Source organism: Phoxinus phoxinus, assembly GCF_949152265.1.
Source record: "Phoxinus phoxinus genome assembly, chromosome: 12".
Taxonomy (NCBI): Eukaryota; Metazoa; Chordata; class Actinopteri; order Cypriniformes; family Leuciscidae; genus Phoxinus; species Phoxinus phoxinus.
The window spans coordinates 23,966,016-23,988,267 of record NC_136887.1 but is presented as its reverse complement, the minus strand read 5'-3'; the positions used below and the strand labels follow the sequence as shown (position 1 = coordinate 23,988,267).

Below are 22,252 nucleotides of genomic sequence, written 5' to 3'. Positions count from 1 at the left end.
ACACACACACACCCACACACACACACACACTTTTCACTCAACATTTACCACATTTTACCATGTTTAAGTCCCTTTCTAAATTCCAAAATCAGCCCAAACAATGTAAAGACAGTTCACAGATTTCATCTGAGGCTGCTTATCTCCTCTTGAAATAAAGGGACACAGTTGCAGCCTTTCTGCTTACAGTGAATGAAACAATGAGTGTTGAGAAGAGGAAGCAGACAGAGATTGTCTAATTGAACATCAAGATGGCTCCTGATACTGCCGTTGTCCTCACTGAGCTACAGTCTCCATGAGCATTAATGTGAAAGCAGATAACAGTGTCCATCCTGGATATTTCCAGTGACTGGATGCTGGCGGGGTACCAGCGAGTGGGAGAGAGGCCTGTATACAGAGATGCAGAGATATCGTCCTCCTCCTCTCGTCTTCTGTAAATGCCACGGAGGTGTCAGGCGGTATGAAGACGGCAAGAGGGCTAGACGGAGACGCTCAGAGGGCACAGAAACACAGCAGAGGAGAGAGAATAAGCCACTTCTACATAACCTTTCCAGCACAGCAAAGGTCTCTTCACCCCAGGCCTGCACCACTAACCTGACAGGCCTTGCCTTAAAGGGAGAAATGAGTGTTTTGTGTACGCGTCTATGTGTGTGTCTTGTTCTTTCTTGGTACGATATAATGAGAGTCGACAGTCTGGCCCTTTCAGACTCCCTTAGGGTTTCCGACATGCGTGTCGTTTTCGGTGCTGAGACAAAAGGATCATGGGTACAGTGCGGGAGGAGAAAAGTGCAGCTCATCATGGTGGTCAATCGCGGAGCGGCCGTCAAGCCCAGGAACAGGAGCTCACTGTCTTTTCATGAAATGACAAGGACATGGATGAACATGAGTGAGAAAGATGCACCTGTTCCAGATTTGCATTTTGCTGCAAAACTATAAGTCAGCAAGGAATAAACGCAATACTTGTTCTAATAAAAAGTAATTGAGTCAGCATGCATATGGCTGTCCAAAGAGTGAGAAAAGGAATTCTATATTCATCTATTCATGCCACAGAGTGACAACAAACATTAGCATAAACAATTCTTCCTGTTATTGTGATTTTGCATTTTCAAATAGCGTATTATGAAGCCACAGGATCGTGGGTCTCCAAAACTGACAGTTCAATCTCATTCTTGTAATTGGAGATAGCATCAAGCTCATTGTCAAGCGTTAGATTCTTAATTGAAAAATCATTTATTCATAGCAACAAAAATAATTCCTGCTGGCAAAAGTTTTTGTAAACAAACAAACAATTCTGACTGCAAACACGATTACACAACATAATTATCTCACCCTCATCAAACATGCACAAACCCTAATTACCATGGCAACAAACATGTTTTCAACCCTTTGCCTGATGCCAATTAGCCTGGGGCAGTATTTATGATTTTATCAATTTTCTTAATTGTGTTTTAGGTATTAGGAAGCTTTACATGAGATAAACAACACCCAGAGGGAGTGCTTTTGAATATCACTCTCATAGCGCGAAACGTCTGTACTATTGACTACAAAGGACAGAATTGCATTAGCATAAAGCAGAAACGATGGTGGGATGGTGTGCTTTTTTGCTGTTTCTACAGTACATGTAACATGTACGTCTGCTTAGGAGAATCAAATGCACAATTTAGACCATGATCATGTTCTTGCTCACGGATGGCCCGAAGAGCATTCATCTGAGCTGCACGATCTCACGGAAATTTGTTTCTCGTGGTCACAGTGCCTCTGACTGTTGCAAATTCAAATCGCATCCCCATCGGTCCTCCTTGCCAGGGAAAGCTGATATCTCACGGCTGCAGATGCGCTCTATGCAAACGAAAGGTAAAGGTTAGTTAAAAAAAAGAAAAGAAGATAGAAATAAACAGGAAGGATTGAAATCCACGGGAAGTCCTGTGGTTGTCAGCGGTGGCCACCAATCAATATGTTAAGGCAAATTAGGCCGGCTAATTGTGTTTGCACACTAAATAATCCAAAGTCATTAGGAAAGCTGATTACAGGGGGGAAAGTCTTCCTTAAAACTGTTTTGGTTAATTAGAGTACTCAGAAAGGGTTATTTAAAAGTGAGAGAGATAGCGCTCTATCCGTCTGTCTTTGAAAGGATGATGCCGTAAAAACAATTTTTAAACCTGTATGACTTGGAACCAAACAATAAGATAATTTGCCCACCACTGACTTTCACGGTTCTTCTTTTGTGGTCAGCAGAAAGAAAAAAAAAAGTCATACAGGTTTTGAATGACATGAGCAACTGGTAACAGAATTAAAATGTTTAGGAAAATTATCTTTTTAAAACCCTGAGTTAGTAGAAGGATGAATATTAATACAATCTGAATATTAACAATGAATAAACATCCATCTTGAGTGAAGAAAATGTGGGAGGATTTGATAAAATTTTCAGTTGGATGACTCACCAACTTGATCTGCTAATAGGAAAGACGATAATAAACAAGCAATTTACTTCTAACACCAATCAACACAACGAACCCACCTGGGAGAAGCACATTTTATGTAAAAACGCAGCGTGTTGTGCGATCTCTAGATTGGTAAGACGACGTTCGGCGGGCTTTTGTCCATAGTACTGTTTGCATTACTCTAGGAGAGGGATTGCTGCAGAACTGAATTTGCCAAGATGGACTCCATCTAGCCCGAGTGTGTTTATGCATGCTGGCAAGCACAGGATAGGATGCTGTCCTTCCAGGCAGCCACTGAGGACTAGATGTCTTTGTAAATATATTCGCTGGGTACATGTGCAGCAGAGTGACACTAAGGAAGCGCACTCCTGCTGCAATTCTCCGTTGTGGAGGAGGCTTTGTAGTCCCTCCTGTTTGCCCAGCCTTAGTGTAGAATATTTGAATAGCCTTGTGTTACGCACAGAGACAAAAAAGGGTGCAGGGGCTCTATAATTCATTATTGTGTTTTTTTGGGGTTGGCCATCATATATGTATTGCCCTACACGCAATGCATACACACTTGGCTATTCAAGGAACACTTCCGGCAAAGGGAAAAAAAAGAGAGCGAGAGAAACGGAGGACAAAAAATCCACACCACAGATGGGCCTATTTGGCCAAAACAAAATGTACACTAACTGAACCAATTTGATGATATTTGAGTTATTTATTTATTTATTGGATCATATCCCCCCCATTAGTTTTCAGCAGGCTGTGAGAGGCCTACAAAATTGCCAAGAGTGAAAAGTGGCCGATGTTGTGTGTGTTGACTCAAATATTAGACCAATCTGAAGGGACACTCCATTGGGTTTAATTGCGATCAGTCACATTGGCTGTGTGGTGGAAATGAAAAACAGGCAGTGATGACACCACACTACATCACAATTTCCATTACTAGCATCATCATTATCATTATTCTCAGGGACGACATAATACATTAAGCCAAAGGCCCTCGATAACTGTATGTGCAAGCATATATGTATTGGCGTACGTTCACAAACACACACACTTGCATTCTATTGATTAGCTGAGTCATGCTTGTAGTGCACTATCACTGTGGCTCAATCTCTGCTGACTTATTTGGTGTAACCAGTGGCTCACTCCATTAACATGTGAGATTGTTAGTTCATCACCATCTGCTGCACTTTGATAAGACATTAATAATGATATTCATCCACAGCCGCTAGTCAGGATTACATACAGAACACGAAGACACAGTTGGAACTGTGCACTGGATAAATTGATGGGACGATCTGAAACAAACTTCATGCGCTGAAATCAAATTTTATTTCTATTGACCCTGAAAAGAAATAGCTAATAGGTTCTCTTATCTAAGTGTGCGGCGCTTTTTGAGAATGGGCTTTTTTTTTGTCCTACCAAATGGATGTGTCACTCAGGCAATTTAACATACAGCAATGTGGGCTTTTTCTGAGGATAAATGTTGATAAAACTATGAGGTGCCATAAATATGCTATGGTGAAACGTATATTATGTGGAGGGCTCTATCATGAATACAAATTACTTTCATAACCTTTCCCTGCCAAAGATTTACAAAGTACATTTGCAAATATGTGGCCAACATCTGGTCGTAACTGGACGTGATGCGACAAGCAATTTACTGTATCTGGCCAAATTTAAGATTTAATGTTCAGTTATGAGTAGTAGGATTTTGGACCAATGGGACTCAAAGTGGGCGGGTCTATCCAGGAAAACCAAGGCACCGATGACATGTTCTGTCCTGGGTAGTTAGGGCCAACACCTTATATCGCATTTAAATTTACCACATTACTTATGGCTATGTAAAGGATAATCCATGACTGTGCATTAAACGATTTTAATGCATGACATGGAGGCAAAGAACCGTCGTTGCTAAGAAATATAATGGAGTGATTCAGTAGCAAAGTTATTTTATAACTAAAAGTCGCAGGGGAGCGTTGATTCGTTTCTGTTCTCCTGAATGTTTGTGTGTGTGTATGTGCGCTTCAATTAAAACAGCGCATTAATATAAAACGGTAATAAAACTGACCTGTGCATTAAACACTTTTATTGCCCACCTTCCAGCCAATCTGAATTCAGTATTCAGACAGACCATGGTATAAGACACAATATCACATTCCCAGCATACACCAAAAGAGCTCTCAGCTATAGCTGGGTAATCCCAGCCCGATCTGCCGGCGATTTGATTTCGCCCTGCAGCTCAGGCTGGAAACCTGTACATTTATCTATCCTGCTCCTGCTCCCTTTCCAAATTTGCGGGAACCAATCACAAACTGGCTTATATCCACCTGGCGTGCTATTGGCGGGTTTAACATGATGACGATAGAGAAACGACGAATCCAATTCCTTTTAACCTCTCGACGATGCTCATGCTTCTTTACTTTAGCAAACAAATCGCTCGAGTGGGTGTAAATACCACTCACTTTCATGTTTTTGTGCACAACCTGCAAAAATCGCTCGATGCCATTGATGCTTCTGCAAACCGCTGATCAATACTCCAAACCCACACGTTTGTTTTGTACAAACTGGAGTTTTTGCGTCTGATTGGTTGAAGGACTATCCAATTGCGTACAGAGTCATTTGGACTGGACTGCATTTATTTATTTGAACTATCACGCCTCTTGTGTAGTAGAAATAAAGAGCAGAATCCCCAGACTAATGTTCAATCTTAAAAGATTGAGCTCGGTCTGGTGATAGCTAGACTAGCTCTCAGCTGCATTTGACCGGGAATACATGCTTGAACATGTAAATAGTAAATACATGTCTTTTTTTTTTTTTACACACAACAAAACAAACACAAAAAAAACAACAAAAAAAATACCGGAAGAGACAAAAAAGAAGAAAGAAAATAAGTAAAAATTACACATTCAGGAATATCCGTGGTGCTATTGGACATCTACCCATGTGTTCTCTACCAGCTCTGCTCTTTTCTTTTATTGAAGTCTAAATCACTGATAACTTATTTATAAAGAGCTATTCGCTTGAGAGAATCATTTATTTTAATAGATGCCCCTTTTACAGGCATTCAGCGCAATATCGAGGGAGCGACGTGTCATGTGTTGCTTGACTTTGATCAGAGCGTATGAAAGTTGGTTTTTAGATATGTTTGTGAGAGAGGGGTGAGAGAAAAGCCTCAGAGAAAGAGACCTTGTCATTGACTGTAATGTTTTTTTTAAGACTTTGTGCATACCTTCTGGACATTGTGTTATCACTTTTTCTTCTGGAAGGGAGATGAAATATAGGACAAATCTACTTAAATATACGTGTAAAATCTCTAGACTCCTTTGTATGAAGGCATTCTGCCCTCCTCCTCAAGTCCATATCAAGGTTCCATTTTAAATCAAAATGATCCTAATCCCATGATGCTCTCACCACAGTGAAGCTAAAAACTTCTCAGAGCGTAAATGTTCTTTGAACTCAGCTGCAAAAGAAATTTCATGAAATGTTCTCCATCCAATAGAAATTCTCAGCATGTAGGTGCCATCATGTATCCTGCACTCTTCTTGTTTAAGATACATATGAAATGTTGTGGAACTTTTATGCTAAATATTAAGAAGCTTGTAATAGATGTAAAATGTGTGTATTTGCATTTATTAAAAAAATGAATAGATATAAAAAAACATAAAAAAATTATAAATTAAAATTATTATTAAAATATGAATAGCTATAATTTTAAGTACTATAAAATATGAATATTAAATTATTATAAAATGTATATTAAAATTCATGTGAGTGAATTGAATTCAAGAAATTCAAGTTTTCATAAAGTTCAATTTAACACTTAAAAAAAAAATGTTATGCAAAATATATGTATTATATAACATTTATTTATATAATCTCTAAACCCCATTTAGGTTTTAAGAAGCAAATACAAGTCAGATTTAATAACCTAAAAAATATCAATTAGCTGCAAATCTCATATCTTCTTTGTACAGTGAGATGTACAGTACTTGAAACGCCTCCCCTGGTTTCGCTCTCAGTCTGGATAAATCCCATCCTATCAGCAATAACCTAGTCCTACCTGCCTAAATCCCAGGTAGGGATTTTTTTTTTTTATGTGACAGGGAGGAGGCGTTGCCTTGATACTCAAATACAGAAGCTAACGAAACTCTGAAAGGATAAGCTTCTGAGACTCTTTTATCTGCATGGGAGCCGCACGTTTGGTAATACATACATTCCATTCTCAGCACAGTTTATGTATGCTTTAATCTGCCCAATAAGCCTGTCCTTCCATCTCTTCACCACTGTGAGGATAATGTCTTTATCAAATATGATAAAACAAGCTAAATCACCACATGCACTTAAGACAAGGCCAGCAGCTTTAGTTTTGAGTGGCGTGCTATTACTTAAAACTATGCACTGATAAAAAGGTGTGTGTGTATATATATATATATATATATATATATATGAGGAAAAGAAAGTGAAGTTAGAAAGAGAATTGGGCTCTCACATTCCAAGTGACAGAAGCTGTCAAAGCAATCCTAAACTTAATCATACTGCTATCCAGCAACCCTGACCTGTAACATCTAGCTGTGGGGAAGGCATCGGAAATATGAATTCAAATATTATCTCCACCTTCTCTCAATGACTCTTCCGGAAAGCCAGATTTATATACATTAGAGAAAGAAAGAGAGGAAAGAAAAAAAGAAAAACATAAAATCTCTTCAACCTTGAGGAGTGCAAAGATCAGAAGATAGAAGCACTCTACTGAGGCAGAACAGCTAACAGTGCTTCTGTACTCACCATGAAGAGGTTTCGGAAGTTAGCCAGGTCTCCGAAGAAGTCCTCGACGCTGACTGTGTGGGGGTCGAAGGCGAAGTAGCTCCCCAGGCTCTCGTAGAGCTTCTGCATATTCTTGTGCATGGTGGAGAGCTTCTCGTACTGCTCTCGCGAATGCTTGGAGAAGCCGTGAGAAAGATACAGTTAAGGAAGGATAAGCAGGGTATTGGATAAACATCGCCAAACAAAGCAACTTGCTGCCCTCCAAATCCTTTCTACAATCCTTCAACAAAAGAGGTCACCTGTGGAAAATTGAGCAAAGCCACCGCTTCTCTGCAGAGGTCAAGCGAGACAAACAGAGGCATTCAATAACCTCTCCATCTAACTTTGGAGTCATTGGCGCACTGAGCTATTAACGCCGGCCGGGAGTGATAAAGGAAAGTTTCATTGTCTGGGGGTCTAACACACATGCTCGAGGGAATAGCTGATTGCAGTCATTGCTTCTCCCAACAGAGCATGCCGAACCCCCATGAGAGATGCGCTCTGCAATTTAAAGAGCAGATAAAGGCAGGTTCTCTCACTGAATGGCTATTGACAGCTCATGTCAGGGACGTGCAGTCTCACAGCTCACGAGGCGCACATGGACCGCCCCTGGCCTCGTAAACCGCACACACATACGTAAACAAACAGGTAGCGCTTGCCAATAGATTGCCGCATGCTAATAAAGCCGAATGCCATACATAGACCATGATTTAGCTGCACATATTCAGCCTTCATTTCCAGGTGATTGTGGTTCCTGGATTCAAAGTGGTGCGGATGGGCCGAGATTGCCCTTTTGAAGGAACAGAGAGGATATATCAAATCCACGTCTGACATTTTATTCAAGCTATTCATCTCAACTTCTCAGATGCGAGTCAGATTGTTTAACAGCCATTATAGGATGTGAGTGCTGTCCTCCTGAAAACATTTCTTTGCAACAAGTTGAATGGAACCATCTAACTTAATGAACAAATATTATGTCTTCTGATGAGAAATTTAATTGAGAGGAATTTTGAAGGTTTCCCCTGAACATTAAAGCTGAAGTGTCATTTCTACAGCGTTATAATACTATCTCTTATCGCACTTTAACATGAAAAGTCAACTATGCCAATTGTAGCTTGATTTTCCTAATAAAGCTGGGCACACACTACAAGATATTCGGGCAATTTTGGGCCGATTTCTCCCCTTCCGACAATCCTAGGTAAAGTCTTATTATGTTCTACAGATTGTCTTATCTGATTTTCCTGTGGTGTGATGTGTGTTAAGAGTGACTGAATCTGCTTGGAAGAACGTTGAAGCCGCCCCGATCCCTAATCGTAAATAGTCAACCCCGAAGGCAAATGCGCGCACGCTCTGGAGATTATCATGTGAAACGAAACAATACCCAATCTGAAAACGAGTTGATGGAACACTCACCTCCAGCTTGCGCTGTAACATGTAAAGTCCATGTTCACACCGTCTCCATCTAAACATTTTTCTTTTTTAGGCCACGGATTTTCTGTAAAAAGCAGTCCATACACTATAAGTGCTATTTCTTCTTGCCGGTCGTCCGCCATGTTTGTTTACTTAGATTTTGTGAGATTTCCCGTGTTCAAAGGCAGGACTCTGGTGGTTTGTGAATGGAATCTGTTAGTGTGTGGTGTGCTTTCCTGGTCACATGGTGGAACTTCCCACACTAGAGGAACAAAACAGTTAAATCTATGATTTCATGTTTGTGGTCTCTCACATTTTAAAAATCTTTTAGTGTGGCTCAAGCTTAAAGCGTAAACACTGTGGCTCTTGGAAGCTGTCAAAATACTGTTCTGTTTGTTTTGATTATGGCAACCAGAAACACTGGGTTTAGGGACGGGGACGGATTATCTGTCTGTCCAACTAATAGCAGATGGGCAGATTGTTCAGGAAACAAGTTTGACAATTATCATTTTTCCATTTCATCAAAATAGATGGGCAAAAATTACATTTTAACTTAAAGATAACTAAATTATGGCGGTTTCGTCATGAGCAGTAAACAAAGGTTGATTTTTTTGTTCAAATTGCATATAAAATGTTACCAAAACTTGTATGCAAAATATTAAGGGGTTTCACAGAAAATGGAAAATGTAACAGTGATTTTGCAATAAAAATGTAAACCTAAATTCAATATAAATAAATAAATAAATAAATAAATAGATATATTAAAAAAAACTCTGCAATTCAACATTCATTCTCTGTGAAGCTTCTTAAAATTTTGCATAAAGGTTTTCATAAAGTTTAATTCAACCCAACACCAATTTCAAAATGTAAGAAATATTTCATGCAAAATATTGAGGACCTTCATAGAAAAATAAAAACACAAACACAACAAGTTGAATGCCGGGATAATTATCATTGTCACCTTATTAACCCATTTTATCATTCCATTCCATTCCATCCATCCAACACTGCAAAATTATTAATAATTAGTCTATGTGTATTAGAATGTGTCTGGGGTGGTGTAGACAGGCCTTGCAAAGTAAGTAAAGAGTTCAATAATATAGAGAAAAATAAAAATATAAGGGTTTAGCCTACACAAGCACTCTACTTTCAGTTTCATTCATCCACTGGAGGAGTCCTAAAAGCCTGCCTGTTTTGCAATGTTTTCAACCCCACATACTTTAATATCTTAAATTTTAACAAGGTCTATTAATGACAGAGAATGCAGAGACAGCGAAATCAAAACAACAGAGCTTTAAGGTTTGGTCTCGATTGAATACAATGCCAAAAATACTGCTTGTGCCTAAGCCAAAGTGATCGAGAATATGTGGGTGTGTTTGACAACAGCTCATCATAGTCGCACGTAGTTCCACTGGACTGGGCCAAGCCCTCACCAGCTATTATTTCCACATCAAAGATTTGTCACATTGACAACGGCTGACATGTACGGTCCAATATCAGTCCCGGCTTCTCCTCCAAAAGCAATTCATTCAACTCTTTTTCTTGCTTGTTCTTTGCCTCAATCTCTCTCTCTTTTCTGTTACCTCTGTAAGAACCTTCAAAGTACACTCTTCACGCTTCTTTGTCACCCATGTCACCTCTGCTTCACATGCTGGGGTGGAGAGAAGAAACTAAAAACATTATGTGCACTACCTTCTCTAAAGCAACCGCCGTCTGTTGGTTCTCTCTCTGTCTCCCTCTCCAGCTGTCCTCAAAGGAGAGAGCGAACACAAGTTTCCGAGGAACATACCATATTTCACTATAAAAGACAGTGTTAGAAAAATAGTGCAAAAACTCCCTTTAACCTCATTACTTTACAAAAACTACTTTAACAAAATTCTAACAAACAAGCCCACAGAAGAGAATTCTGCACATCATCCATTCAGGACATGATAAATGATTAAAAGTCCTTGAGACGGTGCGAACAAACAATGGTCTTACCCTAAAAAACATCTAGAAAGTGAATTCCAAACACTGCCACCTGTGAAGCCTGCCATAAATTACCTTGTTTGTTTACCTGTGTGCTTGTATGAGTGAATAAAATGGTGCATGGCTCCCTTAGGCAAGGCCAAAATGCCTCCTTAATAAATCTCCACTAACCCACTTCCATTAATGTTTATTTAATGCTTTCCTACAGTATGTGCCTCCTGGCTCTATGCTAGGAGGCAGATAGCAACTAAGCTTTTAGTGTGGATTTACTTCCCCCCTCAAGCCCCTCCGCCGAACTGTATATATCCCATCTCAGTTTGGAGCGGAAGGTGGCCACACTCTCACCAGGAAACCAACAGAAAACGTATTCATGGCTTTAGAGCACTCGTCCAGACAGAATTGGTGGAAAAGCATCTTTTTGTTGTTGTTGTGAAATAGCACAGACAGAGAGTGAGCTTGCAGTGTATGAATGGGTCTCTGTTTGCTAGATGTATTGATCCATTGAAAGTGGAAAGCGCTGTTCTCTATAGCCTAAAAGGATAGTTCACCCAAAATGAAAATTCTGTCATCATTTACTCACCCTCCCAAACCTTTATTCTTTTGAACACAAAATATATTTTGAAGGATGTTGGGTTCAAAACCACATTGAGCTACTTTGATTGTCTATGTATGGACAAAAATAATACTTTTGTGTTCAGATGAAAGACAGTTTATATATTATAGCTTTAAGTGAGGAAGAGAGACCCAAATTTGGTATAATATGACTGAATAAATAATGAGGGAATTTTAATTTGTGGGTGAAATATCCCTTTAAATCATCTACTGGCACTTACTGTGTACTTGCATCATTCATGACAATGACAATGAACAGTGCTTCACTGACTGAAGGACAAGGTGTTCAGTAGATTACGCAGTAAAAAATATAAAGGGCCTCCTCATTAACATTCATCTCCACGAAACAATCCCGAGTGCCAAATAATGACACTTACCTTCAGGCGAACATGAATAAAAATAATAAAAGCCCATACCTCATGAACTCAAAGAAGAGTTTTATCTGTAGCATGACAATATTGGAGGAGAAGAAGAAGAACAACAAAAAAAGTTTGGTTCACTGTAAACCATGAAAATAATTTGAATTGTACAAAATTAAACGTCACAGTTCTCTAATTTCTTTGAGGTTTTCTGGACGGCATCCAAAGTAATTAACACAACACCTTGGATGGGAATCAACAGAGAGCCACAGACAGGCTCTTCAGCACGCTACCATCCACAGCCTACACAGCCACAACTGTTAGATAGTATCTCTGCCACCTTTTCCACGTGTAATTACGCCGTATTGTGCATCTGTACAAGCAATCAAGCGTCTGAACTCAATCAAAAACTTTGCTCAGACCCTGTTAGGGTACCTCTGGAAAATTTGGAGAGCATGTTACTGATTAATTAGTATTGACAAAAATTCAAGCCTAGCAAGCTTTGATTTGAACAGTAATGAGAACATCCATGGCTGAATCAAATTTTTTAAAAAGGGAAAAGTAGGTAATTGCTCAAGCAGTAATGAAGCTGATGAGCGATTTTGATGACTCGTTTTGTGAAGCTGTGGAATGTTTGAGTGTTAAGTAATAGAATGGGACACATTTCTGCTGATTCGCCCTTTCTGAATTGTACACAAGATAGGGAGGCACACTGTGATTATTCTCTCTGAAACTGAAATGAAAAAGAGGTCTCTGCACTACAGTGTAGACAGATGTTTGCTTGTCTAAGCTCAGGTCGCATTCACTTCATGGTCATGTTAAGAAGCGTTATGAGTTGAGCTGGGCATGCTTTTAGATGTATCTGACAAACACAATATTATAGGAAAATGGATTCCAAACTTTTGGATAAAAAGGATCACCAAACATGGTAATCTACTATTAAAATGCCCCATTATGCCTTTTCCAACACAAGTTCATTGGAAAAACGTATCTGTGGCAACATTTTAGCAAAACGCAAAATACAAACCAATACGTACATACAGTATCACTGCAGTTTCCAACAGAAATGAACACCAGAGGCAGTAAAACAGCAAGCACTTTTAATCGTTTTCACAGACACTTATGATTACAGCAGCGGATTATGATTAATAAAGACTTATTTTCACGCGGCTCCTTGCACCATTATGTTATGACCTCAAAACACTTTTTACCATAGTGCATAATATGCAAACAAGTATATTTTGGAGTTTGCATCAAGCAGCTCCAAATGTTTGGTTTTACTGACATATCAAGCTTGCTTGGTAGCTCAGCTGGTACATAATTGTACTTGTGATGCGGTGAGCTCGGGTACGAATCCTGTGAAAGATGAGTCACGATAAAAGAGTTCAAAGACAAGAGTTCAAAAACAAGACAAAAATGCCAAAATTGTGTTTTTATGTCACAATTGCTTTTGTTAACACTATCGGGTAGGTTATGGGTTTAGTGCAGGAGAGTGAAGCTTTTAGCGCCACTCACTGGACATTTCAATATAGAACTGCGGTGAAACGTACAAACTCCAATGTAATAAAACGTTGCCATATTCACGTTAATCTGCTCCGGAAAAAAAAAACTAAACACGCTTTTAGCACCACTCACTGGACATTTCACTTTGAAACTGTCGCAAAATGTGCACGACGCAACGCATTTTGCAAAAATGTAGCCATATGTACGTTTTTCTAATGAGCGTAGGCTGGCATTTTTTGAATATGAATATTTGAATCTTTCTTGCCTATCAATGTCCTGCAGCCACCTCAGTCCGAAAGCCCCAGACATAGTTCACACAGCCAGTTTTAGAATTCTTTTAAAATAATGTCAATGTATTCTGCATGGTAGTACACACCTACACACAGACCCACAGACATGCATCAACAGGCACACACAAACTAACACGGAACAAATGGAAATGAGGTATTTTAACATCCACACCTTCATTGGCACTCAGACTCTCAATTCTCTTATCAGTGAGTACAGCTGACAGCTGAGAGTGAATACTGCATGCAGATCAGATGTGTTGCATCAGTGCTAGTCTCCTCCTGCAGGCTGTGTGTTCCACACTCCCACATTAACCTAGAGTGCTGGGGGTCTAATTTCACCTTCACACACAGGCTAGTAATTAAAGCCTCAGCCCCTGGCAATAATCGGGATGTGATGTGTCGATGGTAACGGTGAGGCGGCGGATAAGTGAATTCCTTCCTCCCCTTTCCCCACCAGTGAGGTCGGGACCTCTTGTCACATCACGCTCCCTGTCACATCAGCACGGAGAGGCCCTCTCTTCCTCTTCATTTGAAAAATTAAAAGCGGGATTCAGAGTCAATTTCACTGTCAATTTATTCTGCATCTCTGCAAATGAAATATTTATGGATCTGTGAGATGGGTATCCGACGCCTTTCGCGCCAGTATCCAGCAGAATGTGAAGTGGTGCTTGTGGAGAGTTATCCAAACAATCATCCAAACTGCAGGACGGGGTATATATATATATATGTGTGTGTGTATATACATATATGCCATAGGTGCCTCCTTAGTGTATCTCTGAGCGCACCCACCTGCTTGTAATTAAGTTTACCACTCCTAACAAACTGCTCAGTGATTACACAAATTACACAATTGGTTTCAGCAACTGCTATCATACAACTGCTGAAATGAGAACAATTGCAGGCTTATTCGTTTTAATTTAAATCCACGTCAACATACAGCAGGTTATTCTGAGAGAGAGAGAGAGAGAGAGAGAGAGAGAGAGAGAGAGAGAGAGAGAGAGAGAGAGAGAGAGAGAGAGAGAGAGAGAGAGAGAGAGAGAGAGAGAGAGAGAGAGAGAGAGAGAGAGAGAGATGAGAGAGAGAGAGAGAGAGAGAGAGAGAGAGAGAGAAATAATAATGTGAGAAATCACTCAAACAGAAAAAAAATACAGAAGAAGAGGGGATGTGTGGGTTTAAGCGTTTTAATGGCAACACAAGCTTGCCTATCTGGTTAAAAGCAATAGTGTAATAAGGTACAGTATACCCCCATTTTACCTTTCCATCAGCGATGCTGGTTCAAATGAGCGTGAGAGTGGTTCTCAGGAGGGTTGTTAATATATTTCCTGAACATGGGTGTAATCAAGACTAGTAGGATTGTTCTGATGGAGTCCCTGCTGAGCTGACTTTGAAGTACGCCTCCAGACGACTAAGTGTTTTAAATGTCAATAGAATTGGAGGTTGTCATTTTTTTTTTTTGGGACTTATAAAACCAACAAATAACTGGTCTAGCACTTAAATGCTTTTAGCTCTGTACAAATTGGATCGATGGTGGGCACTTTTGCTGCAAAGCGAACCTTTTCTCCTTTTTGTTTTCTATTTTATTTCATTTAATTCCATTCATTATCTTGTGGTTGTTATTACCCTAATAAGAGTCTATTTATTCCAAAGAAATCAATTCCGACACTTTCAAATGAACAACTATTTGGATAGGCTGAGCAACTCATCCTTAGGATGTGTGCCAGCTTCTGTGAGATTGTTACAGTACATGTGCACACACCCAGAAAGAGAGAGAGAGAGAGAGAGAGAGAGAGAGAGAGAGAGAGAGAGAGAGAGAGAGAGAGAGAGAGAGAGAGAGAGAGAGAGAGAGAGAGAGAGAGAGAGAGAGAGATAGAGAGAGAGAGAGAGAGTATTGATCAATCTCTTCCTGTTGAAGCATCAGGGTGCTGTGACAGGCAACAGCTCCATTCAATAAAAACCCAGTCTTCAGCCTAACAGCAGGTAACACCAGTGCTGAAGAGCTGAAGGAACATTTTGATACCTTACGCCAATGAATTCCATTAAAAGACCACTAACACATTTCTTTGTTCATAGGAACTCAAGCTTAATGAAGTGTCCAGAAAAAAAAAAAATGTAACGCATAAATATTTTATATATTAAAATGTAGCATATATATGAAATTCAATAATTATTAATAATTATTGCAATAATTAAATTTCATGACATATCGTATATTAATATTTGTAATCAGTCACCATGCACTCTAGATTGATCTCTCCATGTGAATTTTAATAGCAAAACATGATGACAATAACGAAATGGATCATGAACAGATGTTGTATTGAATCCGTACAGTGTGTTGAGAATAAAGGATGTTGCAATCTATAAAGGCTCATGTTCACAGCTGGTCCAATGAGTAATAATCAGCAAATTTAAGTATCGAGTGCTGCATGCACCCTGCTGGCTATAAAAGGAACATTTTTCTTGTGTGCTGTCTCTCTATGATTAGATTAAGTGCAGACATGATACAAATGAAAATCATATTTACGGTACACCATCATACATCTACTGCCGACCCGTGTCAAGTCTGAGAGCGTGCTGAAATAATGGTTTAACAGTCTCCAGTGGAGACAAGAAGGCACAGCCACTATTTTTGGCAAATTAATTTAAGGCTCTGAATAATTAACTGATAATTATCTGGCAATCAAGTGTAAGATAAAATGATCTCTCACAGTTTCTCCAGGAAAAGCTGGGGAGCTTTACGGGGATTCTGAACTGACAAGGAGAATGAGACGCGTATCCTGAAGGCAAGTGGATTTGCGAATCATTAATGTCTAATGAGTGACAGGAAACTGACACCCACACAATGTTTGTTTGTGACATAACAGAGGGGATGTAAAAAAGCTGTCTGCTCCAGCCGGGACTGATCAGAAACATGTCAAAGCGCTGACGATCCTTCACACAAACACCTTTACAGAGTGTGAATATGCCTCCAGCAGAGGCATTTTACAACGGACAGAGTTACGTGAAATGTTTTAGAGTGCTGCTATGCTGGACGGTTATGCCGGTGATGAAAGCGGTCCTTTCATTTGTCCTTTTCTATTCAGCAACTAACAAGAAATGCATCCTCAAATAGCCAAGATTCTCAAGGCCAAATTTTTTTTTTAGTTGTGAATGTAACTGAAGACATTGCATGAGCATTGATGACAGCACATGAACTGCACATGGCACTGGCCTTTGCTCATTTTATAATGGCCTCTATGCAAATGATGTCGTGAAAGAGTGAAGAGAAATAAAAATGATTTCACACAAAGTTGAGGGTATGCAAGGATATAATGCTGTTTTCATATTCCAAGGCTGTGGGCCTCTATTAAACTAAAGATGTAAAAAACCATGAAGCGCTGCTTATGAAAAAGTCCAAGAGCTTCTTGACAATGTGAATTGGCACTTTCCACAAACTGTGTACAGAACAGGGCCTTGAACTCTGAAGTCAATGAAACCATTTAGACAAGAGGCGAATAACTTTCTGAAAAACCTCAGGAGGTCACAATAAATAATGTATATAGAGTATTTTTTTAACCATTTTTTTTACCATTCCTGCGTGCATATATTATACTATACATATACTATTATACTAGCCTGGTTCTACCAGACTCTCGCACATTTCATTTGTACAGAGAGTCTGGCCTCTCTCCATTGACAAGCGTTAACTTCCTTGTAGGCGGGTCCTCTGTTGAAGTTTAATACTATTGGATCTGCCCAGAGTCACTCTAGATCTGCCATAACCAATCGCTAACGTTTGGTCGTGACGTATGACGACTAAAACTAGCGCACGACCTCAACGTCATCGTTCTCAGCCACGCCCTCTGTTCGCTGATTGGACCGGTTAAAAATTGAGCTAGTTACCGGTAGTTCTCATGCGAGGTGCATTTTATTAAACATCTCATTTCTTACAAAAAACATGACATTTGTGGGTCTAATGCGTTACAAATATGTATTTTTCAATTATTAGTTTAGATTTTTTTCCTGCTGGCTTTGTGTACCTTAAGTGAAGAGAAAGAAAGAAAGAAAGAAAGAAAGAAAGAAAGAAAGAAAGAAAGAAAGAAAGAGGGAAAGTGAGGGCCTTTATGCCCTAGATAACTGCACACAAGCCGGCTGGGCACTGACAGCTGATGAATCGCCTAAAGCTATGTGTTTGTGCTTCAACGTGTGAATATCAAAGTGTCTTACAACCAGTTCCTCATAATTCCCTCTAGCCTCTATCTGCCCGTTCCTCTCGCTCATCCATCCATCCATCCATCCATCGATCCATCCATCCATCCATAGCTCCTCTTCTCCACTTCTCCCTTTTCGAAGCTCTCTTTAAACATTGTTCCACCGGCATATTCATGTAGAACCATCTGTCAAGCTAACTATATCAACCCGTCAATCCGCTGATCTTACTGTCACTTTATTTTTTTTCCTCCCCCATTTCTAGTCCAGCATTGTGGAGGCTGATATCTAATTTCAAAACACTGTACCTTCTCAGCGCCAGAGAGCTGCAGAGAGACACGAGTACAAATGGAAATGTGGATTGCGCCTAGGAATCATCTGTCTGACAGCTGCTTTCAATATCAAAAAACAAGCCTTTCACGAGCCACATAGTTTACACACAAATAGCAACTCCTTTTTAATACAAGACGGAGAGAGAAAAAAATCATCTTTTCGGTGGTAAAAATGCTTCGGATGATGGATATGCAACTGGCTGGACGCACTTGACTACTGTGTCCTTTACAATAACTAAACGTCTAGGGAAGCTCAATTACTTTGAATCTTGAGATGTGCATGGCGAGAAGGTAGGTTGACAGACTACCTACTTCCCACTGTGCAACCTTTTATAAAATCGATGCCACAGCTAAATGTGGCTTCCCTCCTAACTGTAGCCTGTGTCGACCGAACAGAGAAAAACACCCACAAACAGATAAATCTATCCACTTACCATAACTGTATTATTCCCCACCACCGACTGACAGCGGTAGTATCAGCTACATAAGACATTTTCTCCTTGAATTAAAAACTAAAAGAGCCATGGGCGTCTTGGCGCTAACGAATCGTCTCTCATTACGTTTAAACCTCGCTCTGACAAGGCAGTGTCTCAGCGGTGAAAAGGTTTGACACAACCTTGACATGTTCAGTGCCTGCACTTTGATTAAGGCCAGGGAAAAGAGTGAAAAATCCATAAATATATCATCAAGTCTCTGCTGGGAGAGTCATGGAGCAAGCAGACAAGCCTGACGCCTGCCCAGTAAACATACATTTGAAAAGTCCTGTCTTCATCCTGCACAAAAGAACACTCAAATCTATTCTCCAAACACACATCTCAGAGAGTCGCTTCAAGCATTTTCAAAGAATTCGAAAATAATAGCAGTAGTCCACAAACACCAAGACTTTCACCACATTTATTTATATAACTAGCAGAGGTCTGCATGCCGCGTGAATACTGAGGATTTTAAAAGAAGAGACACAAAGAGATATGAAAGTTGACGCGTTTTGTCCGCAGATATCATTGGGAATAAGTGAGATTGATTGGACGTGAAGACTGGAGCTACTTTGGGTTGTTTACACAGGAAGAGCCGCTCCAGATGCCACCAGCATGGGAGCCGCATTAATCTAAATGGAGCCCGGCACCTTCTGCAGGTGCTGGCGACAGAAATGAGCTGTAAAAAAAAAAAAGAAGCGAACTCCATTTCCATTCGGAGGCGGCCATTTTGTGCACTTGGTGACATTCATTTGCGCAATGAGGGATCTTAGAGTCTCTCCGGCTCCTCTCATTAACATTAACCGCAGCAATTCAGAGCCAAAGCACATTAACCCACTTACTTTCCTAATTACCTTTCCTCTGCTTTTTATTATCTACTTTCCGTCTGACCTGGGAGAGGTTACTTAGAGAGCCTTCCATTCATTACACGGATGCTCTACGCTCCATGAAAGACGAGAAAAATGCAAAAAATGTATTTATGAGTAAACTCTTTCACAGATGCCTTAAGAGCTAAATGGATTCATTTTAATGTTTTAGCAAAGAAGCACCTCAGTAATGAATCACTTACAGGTTCAGCATCTTCAATACAAAAGAGGCATTCGTAATCAGATGTGATACAAACCTGTATCCAAATTAGGTGCTTATTTAATTCATAACAGGAATAGCCTTCTATCTTGAATAGAGAGTGGGGGGAAATGAATAGATAAATAGTATTTGCATTTTTATACTGTCTATATATATAGTTTCTTACAGCAGACTGCATTGACTTCATCAAATCCATGTGAATGCCAAAGCACTCGTTCATTCAGCCTGTGTCATTTACTATGGCAAAATAAGAGAGGATATGAACTGAGGAAAAAGCTTTGCTCTTTAACTAATTGTAATTAGGTGCTTAATTGCCTACATCATATGCATTATCTTGGTTGTGACTAGTAAACATACAAAGAAAACGGCTTCTTTCCATGAATAAATCAGCCTGAACAAGAGACTGCAGTTTAACAGTTTCTGCTGACAGTAATTAAAACATTCTGCTCACATCTTAATGCATTGATCAAAAAAATAAAAAATAAATAAAATAAAATAGTCCACACACACACAAAAAAAATGAAAATGCTAGAAATAAAGCAGCACATATTTTCATTTAATTTACACATCTATGCGGGTATTGCAAAAATAAGTGAGATGAGCCCTTAACTTATTAATATTAGTGATAATTAAAGCTAATTAATAAAATAAAAAGTAGGGGGGAAAACAATCGGTGTGGCCAGTGTTGCAATTTAACTATATGCCATGGTGATATAATGTAAAAGTAATTTATTACACTATCAGAAGAGAAAAAAAAAGGTGCAACAATTGCACCTTTAGGGGCAAAAGAGCTTGCGCTGGGGCAGGACTACTCTTAAAAGGACACAATTGTACCTTATTTACTCCTAAAATGTTAATAGTAGTACATTAATGGTACATATTACTACTTTAAGGTACTAACACATACCTTTTAGGGGGAAATAAGATGCAAATATGCCCCTTTAATGGCACTGCCCCAGTGACAAGTCGTCGTAAGTTGTGTTACATTGTGTACTGTATATCACTTCAAAAGTAACACACAAAAACTATTTAATATAATAAATACAAAATTAATTTAAATATTTAATTTAATAATATATGAAATCATTTAATTATTATTTAATATATGCAGCAGTTAGATGTATTTGATGTGAAAAAAAAAAAAACTTTTGATATTAGTTTAAATAGCAATATGATCCTATAAATACACATTCATTTTCACCTTTAATTAGATTTCCAGGAGAGGTGAGCTGGAACATTAGAGAACCATCGGATAGAAACGATCCCGCAAGGAACTGATAATGCCTCATCAGCCAGTGTGTGTGTACACGTGCACAGACCTGCTTGATTAGCTCATATATATCCTCACCAGGAGGATCCCGAGCCAGGCCTCACACTGCCACGCGAGATTAGCCATAACCACTGTTTTATGTCTGCTCTTCAATTTTCAAAATCCAATTTAAAAAAAGGGAGGGGAGCTGTGGGGGACTCAAACGATCGCACGCCCCAATATGAGGCCTATATTTGGAACAATCATTTGGAATTAGTACCGACAATGATTGGGAGCTTTATCAAATAATACTGACCGGGAACTTTGATGCTGTTTTAGTTCTTTGCATTCCTTATTCGTATGCAAATTGCGACACTTACCATTGTGTCTTTTATTGTTAGCTCGCAAAGCAGTTCCCGTGTTATAATTGCTACAATGTTTCATGAAGTAAATTTGGAAAATGAAAGTGTTGTTGGAATCCCAGGAGAGCAGTAGCTGAACCGGTGGCACCGCAGCAGTTGAAAGCGTCCCTTTGTGAATGCTCACCGTCTCTACTTTCTCTTTTACTCTGAAGCGTAAGAAATAGTTAACAATCCACTTTAAGACATAGTCAAAGTGAATAAGGGAATTAGAGGAAGAGAAAATCTTATCTCCTTACATCCCCTCTGTCTCGATAAAAAGCTAGGCACTAGACAGATATGGTGTTAGAGCAAATCTCTGAGATATACTTTTAGTGCAAATTGTAACTTGGAACTGACAAGCTTCTTCCTGTGATCTCCCTGAACTGCTGTGAGTGGCAAGTATGTGGCAGATGCCGTATGGCCCTTTATTCTCTGAATACTGAAGCAGCGTCATTCATGTACGCTGACTTACGTAACGCAAATCTTCATTTTGCAATGCAGAGATATTAACTCTAAACTAAAGGGGCATAAAGGAATTATATCAGCAAACTGTATATTAAATTGATATGTATGTGTTTTAATCAAGTGGCACCTAAGCCGACAATTGTTTTAAAAAAGCTAACAAGCCAAAGAGAAGTTAAATCTTCAAACATGAGAAAGCGAAGGAATTTGAATATTCCCACAAGAGAGAAAAAAAGAGACCATCACATTAGATACTATTCACTGATTGTGAAGGGATTAAGTTATCAAAGAGAATCAAGCCGGTTGATAAGTAGATTCCTGGCAAATACGATTGAAAGAGAGACACAATGATAGCATTGTTACCATTATGCAGATATCACACACACATGCTCGCATGCGGCTTCTGCTAGAGCTAAGAATTCATGCAAGCAACACATTGCTGTGCCATGCAACGCAACACCCTTATTAGACGCTATACTGAGACCAGCTGGTGATCTGAATTCTGAAGTACCTCTGAGCAGGTCAGTCCTTTTCCCTATGAGAAGAACCAAACAGGGCTGAAACAGATGCTCAACCTGTACACAGACTAATGCCATTTATAATTGGAGAAGTGACATAGAAATGAACAACAGAGGAAGAAACAAAAGAGAAAAAAGCCCACTTTGGAGTGTGTGAGAGGCAAACAGG

At 39.4% G+C, this 22,252-nt stretch overlaps 1 protein-coding gene across 12 annotated transcripts in view; it reads right to left on the bottom strand.

Moving 5' to 3' along the window:
* Window positions 1–22,252, bottom strand: part of diaph2 (diaphanous-related formin 2) — a 471,667-nt gene that overhangs the window by 61,198 nt on the left and 388,217 nt on the right. For all 12 annotated transcript variants that reach the window (XM_079630046.1, XM_079630050.1, XM_079630044.1 and 9 more), the window contains one exon: window positions 7,215–7,379. In XM_079630046.1, the coding sequence (XP_079486172.1) occupies window positions 7,215–7,379 (165 nt within the window). The remainder of the gene's footprint in view (window positions 1–7,214; window positions 7,380–22,252) is intronic.